The following is a 19,966-nucleotide window of genomic DNA, read 5'->3' as shown; positions in this document are numbered from 1 at the left end:
TGGGCTAGGAAGAAGCTGGCTTCTGGGGATTAGTCTGCTCACTGCGAGCAGAGTCCTGCTGCAGAACTCAGTCCCGGGCTCACTCCTCAGAACTGGGGACCCTTAAGGATACTGGGGCTCTGAGCCACCTGCTGGGGACCCCTAAGGATGCCCACCCTCCCAGCCCCTGGCCCGCCCACCCTCCTAGCCCCTGGCCCGCACCTGACCACCGAGTGTGTGCACACGATGAACTCGGGCTTGGAGTTCCACTGGTGGTAGGTGATGTAGTAGTGGGTCTGGAGCCAAATCCACTGCTGGCCTTTGGTTAGAAACCTGTAGCAGCACGACTTCCCTTTGCCAAACTGCATCACTGTGAGTGGAAGACGGAGTCAGCATATAACCAGCATTAAGACACAAGGACCCCTTCCTCCCACAGTCACTTTTAACAACACCAGCTTTCAAAATGACAGTGGTCATTTCCCCAGTAGTGATGGCTCTTAAGTGACCATCAACTGCCACGTGTAAAGTAGAGAGCTGGTGGGAAGTTGCTACATAACACAGGGAGCCCAGCTCGGTGCTCTGTGATTGACCTAGAGGAGTGGGATGGGGGCGGGGAGGGAGGCTCAAGAGGGAGGGGACATGTATATAATTATGGCTGATTTGAGTTGCTGTACAGCAGAAATCAACACAACAACATTGTAAAGCAATGTCCCTCCACTTGAGAAACAAATTTAAAAAGAAGATCACAGGAAATGGTCATGAATTCTGAGAGCCTTAAATCCAGGCAGAATCTTCAACTGGGAGTTTAATTAAGGCAATAGTTCCATTCACCATTGCAATGAAAAGAATAAAATACTTAGGAATATATCTACCTAAAGAAACAAAAGACTTATATATAGAAAACTATAAAACACTGGAGAAAGAAGTCAAAGAGGACACAAATAGATGGAGAAATATACCGTGTTCATGGATCAGAAGAATCAATATAGTGAAAATGAGTATACTACCCAAAGCAATCTATAGATTCAAAGCAATCTTTAGATTCAGTGCAATCCCTATCAGGCTACCAACAGTATTTTTCAGAGAACTAGAACAAATAATTTCACAATTTGCATGGAAATACAAAAAACCTCAAATAGCCAAAGCAATCTTGAGAAAGAAGAATGGAACTGGAGGAATCAACCTGCCTGACTTCAGGCTCTACTACAAAGCCACAGTCATCAAAACAGTATGTACTGGCACAAAGACAGAAATATAGATCAATGGAACAAAATAGAAAGACCAGAAATAAACCCATGCACCTATGGACACCTTATCTTTGACAAAGGAGGCAAGAATATACAATGGAGAAAAGACAATCTCTTTAACAAGTGGTGCTGGGAAAACTGGTCAACCACTTGTAAAAGAATGAAACTAGATCACTTTCTAACACCATACACAAAAACAAACTCAAAATGGATTAAAGATCTAAATGTAAGACCAGAAACTATAAAACTTCTAGATGAAAACATAGGCAAAACACTCTCCGACATAAACCACAGCAGGATCCTCTATGACCCACCTCCCAGAATATTGGAAATAAAAGCAAAAATAAACAAATGGGACCTAATTAAACTTAAAAGCTTCTGCACAACAAAGGAAACTATAAGCAAGGTGAAAAACAGCCTTCAGAATGGGAGAAAATAATAGCAAATGAAGCAATGGACAAAGAATTAATCTCAAAAATATACAAGCAACTCCTGCAGCTCAGTTCCAGAAAAATAAACGACCCAATCAAAAAATGGGCCAAAGAACTAAACAGACATTTCTCTAAAGAAGACATACAGATGGCTAACAAACACATAAAAAGATGCTCAACATCACTCATTATCAGAGAAATGCAAATCAAAACCACAATGAGGTACCATTTCACACCAGTCAGAATGGCTGCTATCCAAAAGTCTACAAGCAATAAGTGCTGAAGAGGGTGTGGAGAAAAGGGAACCCTCTTACACTGTTGGTGGGAATGCAAACTAGTACAGCACTATGGAGAACAGTGTGGAGATTCCTTAAAAAACTGGAAATAGAACTGCCTTATGATCCAGCAATCCCACTGCTGGGCATACACACTGAGGAAACCAGAACTGAAAGAGACATGTGTACTCCAATGTTCATCGCAGCACTGTTTATAATAGCCAGGACATGGAAGCAACCTAGATGTCCATCAGCAGATGAATAGATAAGAAAGCTGTGGTACATATACACAATGGAATATTACTCAGCCATTAAAAAGAATACATTTGAATCAGTTCTAATGAGGTGGATGAAACTGGAGCCTATTATACAGATTGAAGTAAGCCAGAAAGAAAAACACCAATACAGTATACTAACGCATATATATGGAATTTAGAAAGATGGTAAGGATAACCCTGTATGCGAGACAGCAAAAGAGACACAGATGTATAGAACAGTCTTTTGGACTCTGTGGGAGAGGGAGGGGGGGATGATTTGGGAGAATGGCATTAAAACATGTAAATTATCACATGTGAAACGAATTGCCAGTCCAGGTTTGATGCATGATACAGAGTGCTTGGGGCTGGTGCACTGGGATGACCCAGAGGGATGGGATGGGGAGAGAGCTGGGAGGGGGGTTCAGGATGGGGAACACATGTACACCCATGGCGGATTCATGTCAATGTATGGCAAAACCAATACAATATTGTAAAGTTAAAAAAAAAAAAAAAGAAGCCGTGGTTTTCGAGATGTGCCACAGCTTTGGTAGTGACGGCCTCTCTATTTGGGCATGCACTTCATGAGCCCCTCCCCTAGGAGACCGTTGCAGTCGGCCAGCCCCTGCTCCTTGTTAACCATGTGTGACCAAAAAGGCCACGATCAAGAACGCTGATATGTTGGAGGAGATGCAACAGGACTTGGTGGAGTGTGCAATTCAGGCACTGGAGAAATATAATATAGAGAACGACATTGCGACCCATATCAAGAAGAAGTTTGACAAGAAGCACAACCCCACCTGGCACTGCATCATGGGGAGGAACTTCGGTAGTTATGTGACACATGAAACCAAACACCTCATCGACTCCTACCTGGGCCAAGTGGCCATTCTCCTGTTCAAATCTGGTTAAAGGCATGGACTGTGCCACACAGCCAGTGATCCATCCAAAAACAAGGACTGCAGCCTAAATTCCAAATACCAGAGACTGTGGTCTTCAGCCTTGCCTCAGGGAACTCCTCCATCTTTGAACCTTTATGGTGTTTTGTACAGGCCATTCTCTGTACTAGTTTGTGGTTATTAAGCAATTAGCAAAACATCTTACATTTGTATTTATTTTCTATTCATACCTCTCTGCCCCATGTTTTTTCTCTTCAAAATCCATTCCTTTAAAGAAATAAATCTGTTGAAGAAGTGTGCATAAAAAAAAAAAAAAAAAGCCCTGGTTTTCCTGGGGCTCACCATCCTGCTGCAGCTGGACCTGTCTTTGGAGTTGTGGGAGAGACCATCCAGACGCTGGGAGAACTGGACTGAAAACAGACCTGACAGCCAGCAGCCTCTGGATGGATGCTCTGGCTGCCAGCCAGCTAAGCATCCTTGGTCTACATGGCTCTATACAGAGGATCAGCCACAGGGGCTTCCACTGCACACCACCACGCAGGGCTCCTATGGTTAAGTTGCGGCTTCCTTGGGGGTACCCAGTACACACAGATGCTGCTGGGTTAGGCCTGGGCAGGGCAGAAAGCTGGACCACGGGTCCAGGAAAGAGGAGCAGCTGGGGTGCACTGTCTCAGTGCCTGGATTTTAGCTCCTCTTTACATGCTAGCGGTCAAGAGAAAGCCTAAACAGGAGACCAAAGCGACAAAAGGAGTCACTGAATCTGCCAGTAAAATAATATTTGTGGGACTTCCCTGGTGGTCCAGTGATTAAGAATCTACCTGCCAATGCAGGGGACACAGGTTTGATCCCTGGTCTGGGAAGATTCCACATGCCACGGGCAATTAAGCTCCAAGAGCCGCAACTACTGAAGCCTGTGTGCCCAAGAGCCTGTGCTCTGCAACCAGAGAAGCCACCGAAATGAGAAGTCCGAGTACCACAGCTAGAGAGTAGCCCCCGCTTGCCATAACTAGAGAAAGCCCCCAAATAAATAAATAAAATAATAGTTATCAGACTATTTAAAAAGCAAAAAAAGATCAAATAGTTTGCATTGCTGAGGGGAGCTGGGAAGGGGCTGGGGGAGGAAGCACACAGATCAAAGTCAATTCCAGGTGCAAACAAAACACAGGGGAATCTAGACAAGGATCCCCAACAAGGACCACAACTTGATCATCTCAGAGAGGGCAAAATTCTTGGCCTCAGAAGGAACCAAGTAATGCGTCAACTGGCAGAGCCTACGAGTCCCACTGTCAGGGCTGCAGGGAGAGAATGGAGGTCCTCAGGAGGGGAGCTGGGTGGTTGGCAGGGTTACTCACGGTGCTGGTGGCACCTAGCTAGGAGCTCCAGGTCATCCACGTGGTAGTAGTCGTAGCCTGAGGTTCCCAGGACTTCAAAAGGCAGGTACCCTATGATAGGAGGGGCTCTGCAAGGACAGTTGGTAGGGGGGTCTTCATCAGCCCTGCGGGCTTCCTGTAGTGGCCAATCCAGGGGCAGTTTGCATGTTTCTTGATCAACCCAGGGGCCTCATTTCTCAAGAATAAACACAGAAAAAACCATTTGGCAATGGTCAAAACCAGAGAGGCGGTGTTTTCCAAAGTGCTCACATTTTTTGGCATTAGACCCTTGGTTCCCTCGACCTAAACTGGCCCCAGTGATCACAAATGTTATTACTGCTGAATAATTAAAAACAGCTATGCATGGAGTCAGCCCAATTCTAAAGTGTCATAAAAAAAATCAAAGGGCAGGAAGGGGAGATTGTTAGTTCTTCAACTGTGAAAAAATGTAACACAAGAAAGAAAGAAGATTGGTCTAAAGGGACGGAAGGGTGTTGAAGGAAATAAAATGAGAGCTTCCTTCACATCTTGCCTTGCCTAATGGGAGCTGGTGAGGGTCCTGAGTGGGATGGGGGTGGGGCAGGTGGGGGTGTCCCAGAGATGTCTCCAGCGGGGGTGTGTGGCTCTCCTGAGATGCTCTGACCCAACCCAGGACATATCCATAGATGGGACAAACGCAGTGGAGGGAGATCCCAGCCCTTTGGCCAGCAAGCACTTTCCCCACCACGAGAGAGGACCAGGTCTGAATTCTGTCCCCCAAGGAGAGCCTGGCTCCTGGAAATAAGCGCTTGAAAAAGCACCCAACCCAAATGTGTTTTTCTTTTCACAAACCTGTGATCCAGAAATAAAAATTTCCATTCCAAGCTATGCCTTGAAGTGAATTCCTCTAAAGGTTCGTCAACGATGCACATTTCCTGTATTGAAAGGGAGGAAAAATATGACTCGGGGTGCCAGATTCTCACCCCCACCCCTGGTTGTGTCAAGAACACATGGTCGGCAACAGAAGTGAAAAGCACTTAGAGCGAGTTTCCAAGTTGTGTTGGACCAAACCTCCTCATCAGCAGCTAATTTCGGTATTAGCGGCTGCTAAATTTATTTCACGAGCTGGGGAAAAAGGTCTGAGAGCCAGAATGTCATACCCCTCCCTTCCTATCATCTAGACATGTGGTAAACACATGGAAAATGGCTTTTCATCTGAATTTGAATGAGTAACTTAACTCAGCATTCACCCCATCCAAGGGAAAGAAATTACAGACGGGAGTCCGGAGCACTGTCTGACAGGTTTTACCTCTGCCCGCGCTGATTGGTATCAACATACATGTGAAGAGTAGGAAGGTTTATAGAGTTCTGGAAGACCCTTTTCTGCCCCCGTGATTCACTGCCTTCAAACAAAATCCCCTCAAGGAGGGCATGGCTACCCACTCCAGTATTCTTGCCTGGAGAATCCCATGGACAGAGGACACTGGCGGGCTACAGTCCATGAAGTCTGAAAGAGGGGCTTTCCAGGTAAAGACTGTGCCTGCAATCTGGGAGACCTGGATTTGATTTCTGTGTCAGGAAGATCCCCTGGAGAAGGGAATGGCTACCCGCTCTGGTATTTTTAGGAAACTGAGGCTTGGGGAAAGAGTTTGTGGGGCTGTTGCTGTACAGAAATCAGATACTGAACATTCTCAGAGTCGGTGATGAGCTCATTGAAATCTTCTTTCACAGAAAGACAAGGAATTACCTGCCACACAAGGTGACTTGGGGGTACTTGTTCTGCAAGATAAATCCTCTCTGGGTACTTGCCTTTAAGAACTGTGGTGTGGCCAGGCGAACGGTGGCGATGAAGCAGACTTCCTTCCCCAAGGGCACTCGGCAGGGCCTTGAAAGGGCGCCATCAAAGCCATTACAAGAGGGGCTGGGCACTGGTGGAGGGGAGGAGACACAGGTCAGCCCTAGCTGGTGTGAGGTCAGCCCTAGATGGTGTGGGGCCAGCCCCGCCAGGCACCACCGAGCGGCCTCAGGTCCATCAGCCGTTTCATTCTCACAGCAACTTGGGGATGTCAAGTGCTATTCTTACCCCCACTGTATGGGAACCTGAGGCTCAGACTGGGAAGCATTGGGCACAAGGCCAGACAGAGCTGGAATTTGAGTCAGTAACGCACAACTAGGGCTTCCCAGGTGGCTCAGTGTAAAGAATCCACCTGCCAGTGCAGGAGATGTGGGTTCGATCCCTAGGTCAGGAAGATCCCCTGGAGGAGGAAATGGCAACCCACTCCAGTATTCTTGCCTGGAAAATCCCATGGACAGAGGACCCTGGTGGGCTACCGTCCATGGGGTCACAGAGAGTCGGACGTGACGTAGTGACTAAACAACAACACACAACTCTGCCTCCCACTGCACTAGTCCTGCAGCCATGGAGGTTACTGCGCTGGGAAAAAGTCCTCTGCCAGACCAGCACACAGCCCCACAATGCAGGAGGGTCTGGACGCACACATCAGCTTGTGTCTTAAGGGTGAGCTGCATTGTTAGATGGTGTTCTGATACTGATGGGCTCAGGGGAAGTATGGTGGCTCAGAGGGTAAAGAATCTGCCTGCAATGCAGGACACCCAGGTTCGATCCCTGGGTTGAGGAGATCCCCTGGAGAAGGGAATGCTACCCCCTCCAGTATTCTTGCCTGGAGAATCCCATGGACAGAGGAGCCTGGCTGAGCATGAGCTATAGTCCACTGAGTCACAAAGAGCTGGACATGACTAAGTAACCAATACTACTACTACTACAGGGGAACTAGTGGGTCTTGACCCTGGGTTGGCCTACCTGGGATTCAAGAGATTGTGCCCTGAACCACCTCAGAGCCCAGGTTGATGCAAGATTTGACTGAGGAGATAGCTCAGGATTCACAGTGACCTCCCCAGTTACACAGCATCCACAATAGAACTCACTGCCCAGGTGACAAAACCCATTCATTGTGTCTTATGTGTTCTCACAGGCCGGGAAGGCTGGCTTTCCTTATCCTTATATAAATGAGGAACCCAAGGTCTAGGAGGCTTGTGTATATCAACTGAGCTCACTCAGAGTTGAAATGGTGGAGCAGGGTTTCCACCCAGGTCTTAGGACTTCAAGCCCTGGTTCTAACAGGACCGAGAAGGGGCTGTTCTGGGCTCCAGCCCACCATGATGCTGAGGCCAGGCCCCCAGGGGCCTGGGGGAGATACCACTTGGCATTACTAGCCATCTCCATAGGAGCAGTACACCTGTCTTCAGGGTGACTGTGAAAAACGGCTTCACCTTCCAGAGAAAACTTCTTGCTCTTTTCAGTGGAGTTTGGTGGGTGGAAGAAAGAGTTCAATAGGAGAAACGTCAACCTATCAGGTACACGGAATTCTCTCCAGATTCCCCAGAACCAGATACACGATTGCCCCCAGCCCAGATCAGCTACTTCAGAAACTCGGGGTGAAGCCTGGGCAGCAACACTTTATGAAGTTTCCCCAGAGACTTCCCTGGTGGTCCAGTGGTTAGGATCCCACACTTTCAATGCAGGGGTCGTGGGTTTGATCAGGAACTAAGATCCTGCACGCCATGCGGCCAAAACATTTTAAAAAATAAAATAAAATTGGGTCTTAAAAAGTCAGTAAAAAAATTAAATTTTTTCTTTATTTTCTTAAAGTTTTTATCGAATTTGTTACAATATTGCTTCTGTTGTATGTTTTGATTTTTTTTTTTTTTTTTTGGTCAAGAGGCACCTAGGATATTAGTTCCCCAGCCAGGGATCAAACCTGCACCCCTGGACTGGAAGGTCAAAGCTTAACCGTGGACAGGGAAAGTCCCTAAAATGTTTCTTTAAAAAAACAAAAAACCTCCCCCAATTTACTAACATGCAGCCAGGGTTGAGGATTATTATTCTAGATAATCTACATTACCTCTTTCTTTTTAAAATGTAGTGGATTATATCCTGCATATTTCTGAGCTTGTAGATTCAGACAGAGCCATGTTTTCCAATTTGAGAACATCATAAAACTGTTTTCTGAAAAGAAATCTGTAAGACGCTCTTTGGCTTTCCAGTAATTTTTTGTTTTCTATGTTTACAGGTTTCTAAGTGAATCCATCTATACTAGATCTTCTATCTACAGTGGTCGGCTACCCACCAACAGGAACACACTCATTTTACCAAACATAGTCTCTGAATGCCTTCACATAAATACTAATAAATGTTTCCAAACACGAATATAAAGTGAGGAAAACAAAACAGAGTGGGCCCGAGAGAATTTACATCTGTCGGTCTCTGGCTTAGATCATTGCAGATTAATTTGTCGGGTGGGCCAAGGAAGTCACCAAGGGAAAGGAGAACAAGCCCACACAAGGGAAGGGTCTGCAGATGTGAACATCTGGTCATTAAAAAAGGACATTTAAAAATTTCCCAGATGTGAAAGATCCTCTCTGCCTAAATCTAGAGACATTGCCTGCCAGATTAAAACCTAATAAAATCCTCTCTTCTCTTTCAGAATAGCAGGACCTTCCAAACGAACATCTGAGGACATCCCAAGAATTTAAGAGAAACTCTCTACACTATGACCTGGTCTTCCCAGTGCTGCAGTGATAAGGAATCTGCCTGCCTGGGCCAGGAGACATAGTTTGATCCCTGGGTTGGGAAGATCCCCTGGAGTAGGAAATGGCAACCCACTCCAGTATTCTCGCCTGGAGAATTCCATGGACAGAGGAGCCTGGTGGGCTACAGTTCATGGGGTTGCAGAGTCAGACAATAGCCCGCACACACACAAACCACAGACTAGCTTGAGTGACCTTTTCGAAGGCTAAATTCATGTCAGTAAGCACCTCCCTGGGTGATTTACTGTGAGGAGGAAGGGGTAGTGAATGCCAGCCCCCGATAACTTCTTCAAGGGGTAGAGCCTCAGATAGTGGAAAAGAAGTGGGTGTTTTGCAGACCTTGCCATTGGCCTGACTGCCTCCCAAGGTGGTTTTTACCAGTCGTCTTATCACTTTGAAGGCTTTAAAGAAGAAAATGCACCCCAGGAGGGATGTCTCATGATTGCTCAGAGTCTGCACTTGATAAGTTGGATACTTTACAGAGGGGCTTGAAACTGAACAAACTCCTTTTCTAAACAAGCTTCCACCCCCAGAAGCCTTAAGCAGATGAAGTCTTGAGCAAAGGTGAAAATAAATGAAGATGAAGTTGTAACAGAGGGCAAGGAGAAAAGCTTGGGGGAAACCAGGGGGAAGAAGACACTGTCCTCGTTTTGTGAACTGAAAGCCTCTGAAATGACTTGTCCTCCCAGCATGAGCTTTCTCACATATTCTAGAGTCAACAGAAGGAGGCTGTGCCCAGGGACCTCTGAGTAATAGAGAACACTTAGAGTAACTTCTCTGGCACTTCCCAAGGTGGTTGAAAAACATTAATTAAGGACTTAATTAGTTGTTTCAACTTTAGTCAGAGGAAAAAATAGATCTAATTACACTTGGCTTCGAGAGCCTCTCAGAAGGATTCACCACTCAAGGAAGGCAAAGTCCTGTCTTATCAGATTTGTGTCCCTTTCCAGACTTCTCCTTTCCCTGCCACCAGCAAACACACAGCACTAACCGACGACAGACATGGAAGTGATTAATTCCTGCCCCACATCCCAGAGTTAGTCAACAGTGGTCTGAGTACAATCCTGTGAATCATTGCAGGGTGGCCTCATTTTCATTGTTTTGTTTGAGATGTATTATTCACAAAAACATCTTACCCCATTTATATCCTGTATAATAATAAAACCCAGTACACTATCAAAAGATAAGTCATTTTGTGGTTATTTGCCATTTAAAATTACCCAGTATTTCTTTGCATCCCATTAACACAAATAATCAAAGAATGACTTGTTTTCATCTGTAACAAACCGATTTCTTGTGTGCAGGGACTGTAATATATTAGTAGTAGTGTTAGTTGGTCAGTCGTGTCTGACTCTTTGTGATCCCAGGGACTGTAGCCCACCAGGCTGCATGGAATTCTCCAGGCAAGAATACTGGAATCGATTGCCATTCCCTTCTCCAGAAGATCTTCCTGATCCAGGGATCGAACCCAGGTCTTCTGTGTAACGTACTAGAGTCATATTTAATTGTGAACTCTGCCTCCTCATACAACATATTAGGAAATAGTCCCCCAAATCAGTACTGAACTTTGGTGGTGGTGGTTTGGTGGTTTAGTCGCCAAGTCATGTCTGACTCTTGCGACCCCATGGATTATAGCCTGCCAGACTCCTCTGTCCATGGGATTCTTCAGGCAAGAATACTGGAGTGGGTAACCATTTCCTTCTCCAGGGGATCTTCCCCACCCAGGAATTGAACCCAGGTCTTCTTCATTGCAGACAGATTCTTTACCAACTGAGCTAGCAGGGAAGCCCCTCTGAACTTTGCATCAGATGTAAAGGAGACTCTGGGTACTATAACTATTTTTGAGGAAAACAATTATTCCCAACTGATTTAGTATCAGTATGTTCTCTAACTGAGAACATGTTCACCAAATTATATTTTTTAGTTATTTTCTGTACATTTTATAGGGGACATGTTCTGTGTATGGGCTTCCTTGCTGGCTCTGTGGTAAAGAATCCATCTGCCAGTCAGGAGATGTGGGATCGATTCCTGGGTCAGAAAGATCCCCTGGAGGAGGAAATGGCACCCCACTCCAGTATTCTTGCCTGGAGAATCCCATGGACAGAGGAGCCTGGCAGGCTACAGTCCATGGGGTCACAGAGTCGGACATGACTTAGCAACTAAACAACAATGTGTTCTGTGTATAGTGAATAAATAACTCCTATAGTATCAGAAAAATAAGTGATCTTAATCAAAAACCCAAAGCTGAATAGCTAGCTTTCCCCACAGTGGGAACTGGGGCAGTGGTGGGGTTTGGGTGGGGCTGGTTCTGTCTCCAGCTCTGAGCAGGAGTCTTGCCCACACGTTTACTCAATGACTCTCTCTCGAGATGATCTTCCACCTCACACTGCACCACAGCTTAAAGTCCAATCTGGGAAGAGACCTTCAGATCCTAACCAGCAATTGATGCGCAGACCTTGAGACTCCTGGTTGAGACTTCCCTTGAGACTTCCCTTCCGCAGCCCAGCCTGCTGCTGCTGGTGGCCTGTGGGCTGTGGGCGGCTGGCCCACAACACGGTTCTGGTTCCAGGGTGCTCGGGCTGGCTCACTGCCCTCTGAGGCATTAACACTGGTCAGAAGGACGCCTGGGTGAGAAGCAGCCGTAAACCAGCACGCACAGGCATCACGGCTCTGTGGAAAACAGCCAGGCACCTGTCATGGGCCTCATGCTTGGGGAGATGCAGGATGTTGAAAGGATCAAGGGGTTATCAAGTCCCTTCTTTGCTCACGGATCGTTCAGCACTGAAGTCTCTGATTTCAGAGATCCTGAAAGAATTTTTCCTTGGGCTCAAATTCTCAGGATTTCAAAACCAAGAGAACCCCAAGGTTCAATGGAGGACAATATTAGTGCATATACAGGGAGTCTAGAAGGGTGAACCTGTCTGCAGGGCAGCAGTGGAGGCGCAAACTAGAGAACAGACTTATGGAAACGGTGTGGAAGGAGAGGAGGGGATGGACTGAGAGAGGAGCATCTAAACACACGCACCACCATCTGTAAGACAGACAGCCGGCAGGAGTTTGCTGCATGATGCAGGGAGCTCTAACCCGGTGCTGTGTCAGCCCAGGGATGTGGGATAGGAAGGGGAATGGGGGGAAGTTCAAGGGGGAGGGGATGTATGTATACCTATGGTGATTCATGTTGGTGTATAACAGAAACCACCCCAATATTGTAAAGCAATTATCCTCCAATTAATAATAAAAAATTAAAAAAAAAAAAGAATGATGATGTCTTGGCATCTGGGGTTGTCTTCCCAGTCGGCCTGATGACAGAGGTGAGCCCCCCAAATCAGTCATGACAAGGAGATAAGGATGCTGTGGGGGCAGGGAGACCTCAGGGGGGTGGCAGGACAAGAACTTGCTTCCGAAGGGCAAGGTGGAGGAAGTGGGTGACAGGGAGGGTCAGCCAAGTAAGAAAGAGAGAAAGAGGAACTTGTCTCCTCAGCATCTATTGGGCCATCAGGACGGCACCGTGGAGAATCTGGATCAGAGATGGCCTGCCGACGATAACTTAGTTGCAGTAACTGTAGGAAAACACAGTAATAGTCCACAAGTGTTAGCTGCTCAGTTGTGTCTGACTCTTTGCAACCCCATGGACTACAGCCCTCTAGGCTCCTCTGTCCATAGGATTCTCCAGGCAAGAATACTGGAGTGGGTTGCCATTCCCTCCTCCAGAGGATCTTCCCAGCCCAGTGACTGAACCTGGGTCTTCCACATTGCAAGTGGATTCTTTACCGTCTCAGCCACCCAGGAAGCCCAATAGCACGCAAATGTGTGTGCGTAGTTGCTCAGTCATGTCCGACTCTTTGCAGCCCCATGGAATATAGCCCATCAGGTTCTTCTGTTCATGGAATTTTCCAGGCAAGAATACTGGAGTGAGTCGCCATTTCCTTCTCCAGGAGATCTTCCCAACTCAGGGATCGAAAGTGTGTCTCTTGTGTCTCCTGCATCAGCAGGTGGATTCTTCACCACTGTGCCACCAGGGAAGCCCATAAGTATACAAGCAGAGTGACAAATAGCTTTCCCCGCACTTGTTGGAACAAACGAAAAAAAAGCTGGTAGGTGTCTGGGAAGACATGAAACAGACAGTGAGGAGGTTTGTTAAAGGAACAATGAGGTCCCTAAGTTTCATTTGTGATGAACATCCACAACGTTCGGGCTGGAGTGTTACAATGTGGAGGGAATTTTTCTGCACTTTCATGAGAAATCATGTCCTGCTAATTACTTGCTCTTTCCAGACTCTCTTTCTCTCTTCACAGCATCCTTCCCATGATGTGCTGTAAAAAGTGGACCGGGCTCTCAGAGCAGTGGCAAAAGAATGCTGTGTGGTTTTTAGCCTGGACCACCACCCAACCTGCTGGGGGTAATGCGTGGTTTCTTCTTTTTCTTCTGCCAGTTCTGTCTGGCATGTGGAAAAATGATATCAGAGAAAGACTGAGAGCCACACGAGGGAGCCGGGGGTCTGCAGTGTGCTGGACTGAAAAAAAAAAATCACCTAATGGGCAAATATAAGTCTTAATTGAGTTTCTCCTCTCTCCTGGTATTCATCAATTAAAAGGAATATTTCTCAGGGCCAGAAACTTGTGAGGGTATAAACAAGATCTCCCCCAGATGGTTGGCCTCATCATAGGGTGCTTGGGGAAGTGAACAGGCCCTCGTCCCATCCTCCAAGTGCATATCTTTTGTGTGTTTTAATCACAATTATTGCACAACCCGTACAAAGTTCCCTGCAGTCAGGGCTGAAATAAGCAGAGAGATGGGGCTAATAGTGGTTCTGACCATTCCTCACCACTCCATCTTATTAGATGCTCACACAGGACGATGCCCTTGGGTAACAATTTGTTCTTGATTGTGAACTTGATTCCTTTGCAATCTAATCTGGCAGCACTGATCTTTCCGGAGAAGGATGCTGTACATCCCTGTGCAGTGGAAGGGATACTGTTTCTTACTCTTGGGGGCCTGGGACAGAGAGATCAGACTTCCCTCCAGGAAGCTGTCCTTTAGTGTGAAATGCACGTCCCCACTACCAGTGAGGTCTGGCGGGCAGGTGGCTGGTTGCCTTCACTGAGATGTCTCAATTAGTTCAGCTCAGGAAAAAAACCAAAAACCAAAGAAACGAAAATCCCCAAACCGCAAAGGCAGAAAAGGAGGCAACCTACAGAAACCCCACGGAGCAGACCGGCATCAAGTGTCGAAAGCTGGAAAGCATGCACTGCTGCCAGCATTTCAAATCTGTTTGTGTGGTGAGAGTGCCTGACAAGTTGCTTCAGTCGTGTCCAGTTCTTTGCAACTCCATGGACTGTAGCTCACCAGGCTCCTCTGTCCATAGGATTCTCCAGGCAAAGAACACTGGAGTAGGTTGCCATGCCCTTCTCCAGGGGATCTTCCCAACCCAGGGATGGAACCTGCGTCCCTTATGTCTTCTGCATTGGCAGACAAGTTCTTTATCTCTAGCGCCATCCGGGAAGCCCCATGGTTAGAGGGGAGTAGGTGAAATGAGGGCAGGGAAACTTGCACCCTCTGCCGTGTGGTTTGTGGAAAACCCAGAGTGGAATGTTTGCTGAGGATGACCTATTTGGAGCTAGCTGTACCAGCCACTTCTGAAACACTGCTTTCTGGATTTCAGTCCGAAGCACAGTGAGATCCAAATCTGGGGGTGGAGGCTGGGCTCCCAGGGAGGACAGCCTACTTCCTAGCATCAAGTTGTTTCAGGAACTGGGACCTGCCTTTTAGGACCCCTTCCAGCAAAGACTACTCCTACACCTTTGAAACTCACCAGGGCAGTTCCTCCCCAGTCAGTATGTAGGGCTGGGCAGCAGGGCTTGGTTAGGGGTTGGGGGGGTATTTATTTGAAGCATTAAAAAAAAAAAATCTGTGACCAGACAAACATAGCCCCAGATGAAGTGATTTTGTTTCAACTCTATTCTGGAAACAGTGGGCAGAGCAGAGGTGGCCCGGAGGCTGCTCTGACCAACAGTTCACCCCGGGGCTCCAAGCCACGGGGCCAGGGTCACAGAGTGGACTTTTTATGGGGACAGGATGAGACAAGCGGTTCTATTGCCCAGCTCAGATTCCTTCTGGAAGCTTCTCACGGAGTAGGATAGAAACTGCCCCCAAATGAAACAACTCGAAGAAAATGACTGATACTTTCTCATCTCATTTCCTGACACAGCGGTCTTCACAGTGATTAAAAATCTAGGTTAAAGATGGGAAGTCCTGTCTGCCCTGCCCTCTGTCCCTTAGAACATCTGTGGCAAATGATGGAGTCCCAAGGAGTGACCAAGACATGCCATTTTGCTCAAGTATTTGGGCTTCTCAGGTGGTTCTAGTGGTAAAAAGAAAAGAAAAGGGAAAAAAAGCCTACCTGCCAATGCAGGAGATGTTAGCAATGTGGCTTCCATCCCTGGGTTGGGAAGATCCCCTGGAGAAGGGAATGGCAACCCACTCCAGTATACTTGCTTGGGAAATTCCATGGACAGAGAAGCCTGACTGGCTACAGTCCATGGGGTCGCAAAAGAGCTGGACACGAAGTGACTTAGCACACAGCACATTTAGGCAACAGTTGGTACATTTGTGTCCCTGGGTGGGGGAGGGGGGATGTAGCACAGTGGATGTGTGAGCCTGGAAATATCCAGTTAGAGGGTTCAAGCTTGTCAACAGAGCCAGGGTGCTCTGCCCGCTCCTCTTCCAGCCTCCCAGGGTCACAGAGCCAGAGGACCTGAGCAGGTAAGCAGACGGCATCTTCATCGACATGACGTATGGGTCTCCTCTCCGGCTCAGTGCCAGCCTTTCTCCCCTGCCCTGCACTCCACACATGTCACTGGGGGCCTTTTGCCTTAAGGCCTGAGGGTTCCTATGGATACAAGCCTGGGGAAGCAGTCAGCACCTGTCAGCCTAGGTTCCATCAGACGGTTGGTGAGACAAGCTAGTCTAGGCTGGGAGAGGGTGTCAGGGACAGTTCTCGGAGTGGGGTGGCAGGGGCAAGCGAGGGACCTGAGAAGGATGTCAGGAAGGGGGCCACTGGCCTCCCAACACCTGGAGAGCCCAGGTGGGAAGGGAGCTGAATGGGGAGCCAATGGACCAACGTCCCTGACCACTCAGCACTCGGCAGGAGGCCTGCCCGTGTAGACAGCTCACAGGGCACCGGAAGGTACACACTCCACTTCACCCAGCACACATGAAAGTGGATTTCAACTTCACTTTGGGATTAAGGCCAGAGACATGGCAAGAGCCTTCCAGGAAGCTGCCCTCCATCTCTGGAGGGTACTCTGGGCTCTGTCAAGGAGTACTCTGTCCTCAGCTCGCCTGGAGTCACAAGTCTTTAGCCTAAATCCTGGCTCCTCGCCCACCGCCTGTGTGTCCAGGGCCGAGGACTTGGAGCCTCGGTCTACATCAACCTGCCTCTATCAGATACATATGTATGTGCCAGGCATGGACTGTGTGGGCCCAGGAAGGCTGGTGATGAGTCCACAGGTGAGTAAATGCAGTACTTCCTCTTTCCAGGCATCAGAAAAGAATTCACCAGGGACTTCCTGTGGGTTCAGTGGTTGGTAAGCTGCCTGCCAATGCAGGGGATACAGGTTCAATCCCTGGTCCGGGAAGATCTCACATGCCTTGGGACAGCTGAGCCTGCAGACCACAACTACCGGGCCAGCGCTCTAGAGCCTGTGCTCTGCGACAAGAGAGGCCACAGCAACGAGAAGCCCAGGCCTGCAGCGAAAAGCAAGCCCTGCTCATTGCAGAGAAAACCCGCCCGCATCAGTGAAGACCCAGTGCAGCCAAAGTTCAATAAACATAAACACAAATTAAAAAAAACAAATAGAATCAGACAATGCTCCTCAAAGTAGTCAGCCCTACAGAAATAATAGGACTTTTCATGGTAATGGACCCAAGTCGGGTTTCCTATATATTCACAGTTCCTCAAAGTATGAGCTGCTGCTGCTGCTGCTGCTGCTAAGTCGCTTCAGTCGTGTCCGACTCTATGTGACCCCATAGACGGCAGCCCACCAGGCTCCCCCGTCCCTGGGATTCTCCAGGCAAGAACACTGGAGTGGGTTGCCATTTCCTTCTTCAATGCGTGAAAGTGAAAAGGGAAAGTGAAGTTGCTCAGTCATGTCCGACTCTTAGCAACCCCATGGACTGCAGCCCACCAGGCCCCTCCGTCCATGGAATTTTCCAGGCAAGAGTACTGGAGTGGGGTGCCACTGCCTTCTCCGCAAAGTATGAACAGGTATTTGATTAAAATAAAACTGATGTTAACTGATGTCATCCCTTCTACCCTTTATATATTGCTCTTACCCTGTGCCTGCCTGGGACCTTGGGGAAGTTGCGTGGGGTGGCCTGTATAATAATTATGTTTCTGTATTTGATGTTTTGAATTTGGGGGCAGGGCTGAGCTAGAGGGACTGCTCCTCTCAGGGTCAGACAACTCCTAGAGATAGTAAACCTCTCACTTCTGGTGTACTTTTCAGATGCAAACCAATCCATCCAGTGCTCATACCCACCAAACATCTCCATCTCGCTCTCACACTCTGAGCCACTCTCCACCTGCCCAAATCACGCCAGGACCAGGCAATGGGGACAGCCCTTAACCCCAAGTTGTTAGGTTGCTCAGTCGTGTCCAGCTCTTTTGTGACCTTCAAGGACTACAGCCCACCAGGCTTCTCTGTCCATAGGATTTCCCAGGCAAGAATACTAGAGTGGGTTGTCATTTCCTTCTCCAGGGGAGATTCCCAATCCGGGGATCGAACCCTCATCTCCTGCATTGGCAGGCAGACTCTTTCCTGATGAGCCACCAGGGAAGCCCTTACCCCCCAAAGCCTGCTGAAATTATTCAAACCAGCCAAGCCCAAGCTCTGCTCTTTTCCACAGAAACTCTCACCCTCACCCACATTTCATCAGCCTGCTCTGCTCCTGGCCTGCCCTGGAGCGTCTTGTGGTGTGCAGGTCCAGGGACCTGTGAGTATAAGCCTGTTCCTTCATCACAGTCCTTGCCATGTCTGTGTGTCTGCATTTGACTTAAGTCTAAGGCACTCTTAAACATCCTGGTGCCTAAACATCCAGGACACCTGATGTGTACAGGAATAAACACTGTGGACCTACAGGATGCCAGATGCCAGGGAGAGGCCTGTGTTTGCATTTAAATGTGCAATTTCCAGCTAGATTTGTAGGGAGCAGCAAAGCACTGAAGTTAAGAATATGAGTTCTGGGTTAGATGTGCTCTGAACCTGGATTCCACATGTCCCAGCTGTGCGCTTGAGACTTAACTCTTTTATGTATCAATTTCCTCCTCTGTTAAGACAGAATGATGCCATATATCTGGAGAAAACTATAATTTGAAAAGGTACATACACCCCAGCCTTCCCTGGTGGCTAAGTGGTAAAGATTCTGCCTGCCAATGCAGGAAACACAGGTTCAATCCCTGATCCGAGAAGATCCCATATGACATGAAGCAGCTACGCCCGTGTGCCACAACTACTGGGCCTGCACTCGAGAGCCTGGGAGCTGCAATTACTGAGCCCACACGCCACATCTACTGATGTCTGCCCTAGAGCCCACGCTCGGCAACAACGAGAAGCCGCTGCAGTGAGAAGCCTGTGTGTTACAACTCGAGGGTGGCCCACACTTGCTGCAACTAGAGAAAAACCTGTGCAGCAATGAATACCCAGCAGAGCCAAAAAAACAAAAACAAAAAACTACTCAGGCAAAGGAAGAATGAAATAATGCCATTTGCAGCAACACGGATGAACCTAGAGGTTATCATACTGAGTGAACCAAGTCAAAGACAAATCTCAAATGATATCACCTGTGGAATCTAAAAAGAAAAAGATATAAATGAATTTATTTACAAAACAAAAACAGACTCACTGAGTTAGAAAACAAACTTACGGTTACCAAAGGGGAAACCTGGTGGTGGGGAGGAATAAATTAGGAGTTTGAGATTAACATACACACACTATTGCATATAAAAGAGATAACCAACAAGGACCTACTGTATAGCACAAAAAATAATACTCAGTATTTTGTAATAATCTATAACGGAAAAGAATCTGAAAAAGTGTATATATCCATATATCTATATCTATATATATATTCATGTATAGGGATTCCCTGGTGACTCAGATGGTAAACAATCTGCCTGAAATGTGAGAGACTTGGGTTCAATCCCTGGGTTGAGAAGATACTCTGCAGAAGGGAATAGCTACCCATTCCAGTATTCTTGCTTGGAGAATTCCATGGACAGAGGAGCCTGGTGAGCTGCAGTCCATGGGATTCCAAAGAGTTGGACACGACTGAGCACCTAACACTTTCACTTTTAATATTCATATATATACACATACATATTTAATACATAAATGCACATATATATATGTGTGCTTAGTCCCTCAGCTGTGTTTGACTCTATGCAACCCCATGGCCCACTGGGCTCTTCTGTCCATGGGATTTCCCAGGCAAGAATACTGCAGTGGGTTGCCATTTCCTTCTCCAGGGGATCTTTCTGACCCAGGGATCCAATCTGCATCTCTTGTATCTCCTGCATCGGCAGGAGGATTTTCTTTACCCCTAGCACCACCTGGGATGTACTTATATCTACATATATGTATCACTCAATCCCTGTGCTGCACACCTGAAACTAATACAACATTGTAAATCAACCATTCTTAAATTTTAAAAAATATAGGATAATGCCATTAGGACAATCTCGAGAGACTGCTACCAGGATTCAATGAGATGACCAACATCAGGACTGAGCCCAGGGCCTGGTGCTAAGGAAAACTTCCTGAGATGAGCTGTTTTATTATTCCATTATTTCACGTTTATTGACAAGTAAACCTACAGAACCAAATTTGAATGGTTTCTTACATTAAGCCTTACTTGAGAGATAAAA

At 47.3% G+C, this 19,966-nt stretch overlaps 2 protein-coding genes across 7 annotated transcripts in view; one reads left to right on the top strand and one right to left on the bottom strand.

Annotated features, from left to right (window-relative positions):
• The window catches only part of NPAS2 (neuronal PAS domain protein 2), a 198,905-nt gene that overhangs the window by 39,336 nt on the left and 139,603 nt on the right, over positions 1–19,966 (bottom strand). For all 6 annotated transcript variants that reach the window (NM_001083763.1, XM_059891469.1, XM_024999126.2 and 3 more), the window contains 4 exon segments: positions 202–349; positions 4,438–4,544; positions 5,287–5,369; positions 6,244–6,362. In NM_001083763.1, the coding sequence (NP_001077232.1) occupies positions 202–349; positions 4,438–4,544; positions 5,287–5,369; positions 6,244–6,362 (457 nt within the window).
• On the top strand, positions 2,829–3,338 carry LOC107132896 (dynein light chain 1, cytoplasmic-like; the record flags this gene model as incomplete). Its single annotated transcript, XM_015473367.3, has 1 exon — positions 2,829–3,338. A coding segment is annotated over one exon (270 nt), but the record flags the coding sequence as incomplete, so codon positions are not given.

The sequence above is a fragment of the Bos taurus genome, chromosome 11 (genome assembly GCF_002263795.3).
Source record: "Bos taurus isolate L1 Dominette 01449 registration number 42190680 breed Hereford chromosome 11, ARS-UCD2.0, whole genome shotgun sequence".
In the NCBI taxonomy this organism is placed as follows: Eukaryota; Metazoa; Chordata; class Mammalia; order Artiodactyla; family Bovidae; genus Bos; species Bos taurus.
The sequence above is the reverse complement of the archived record's forward strand: the minus strand, read 5'-3'. Positions and strand labels throughout refer to the sequence as shown.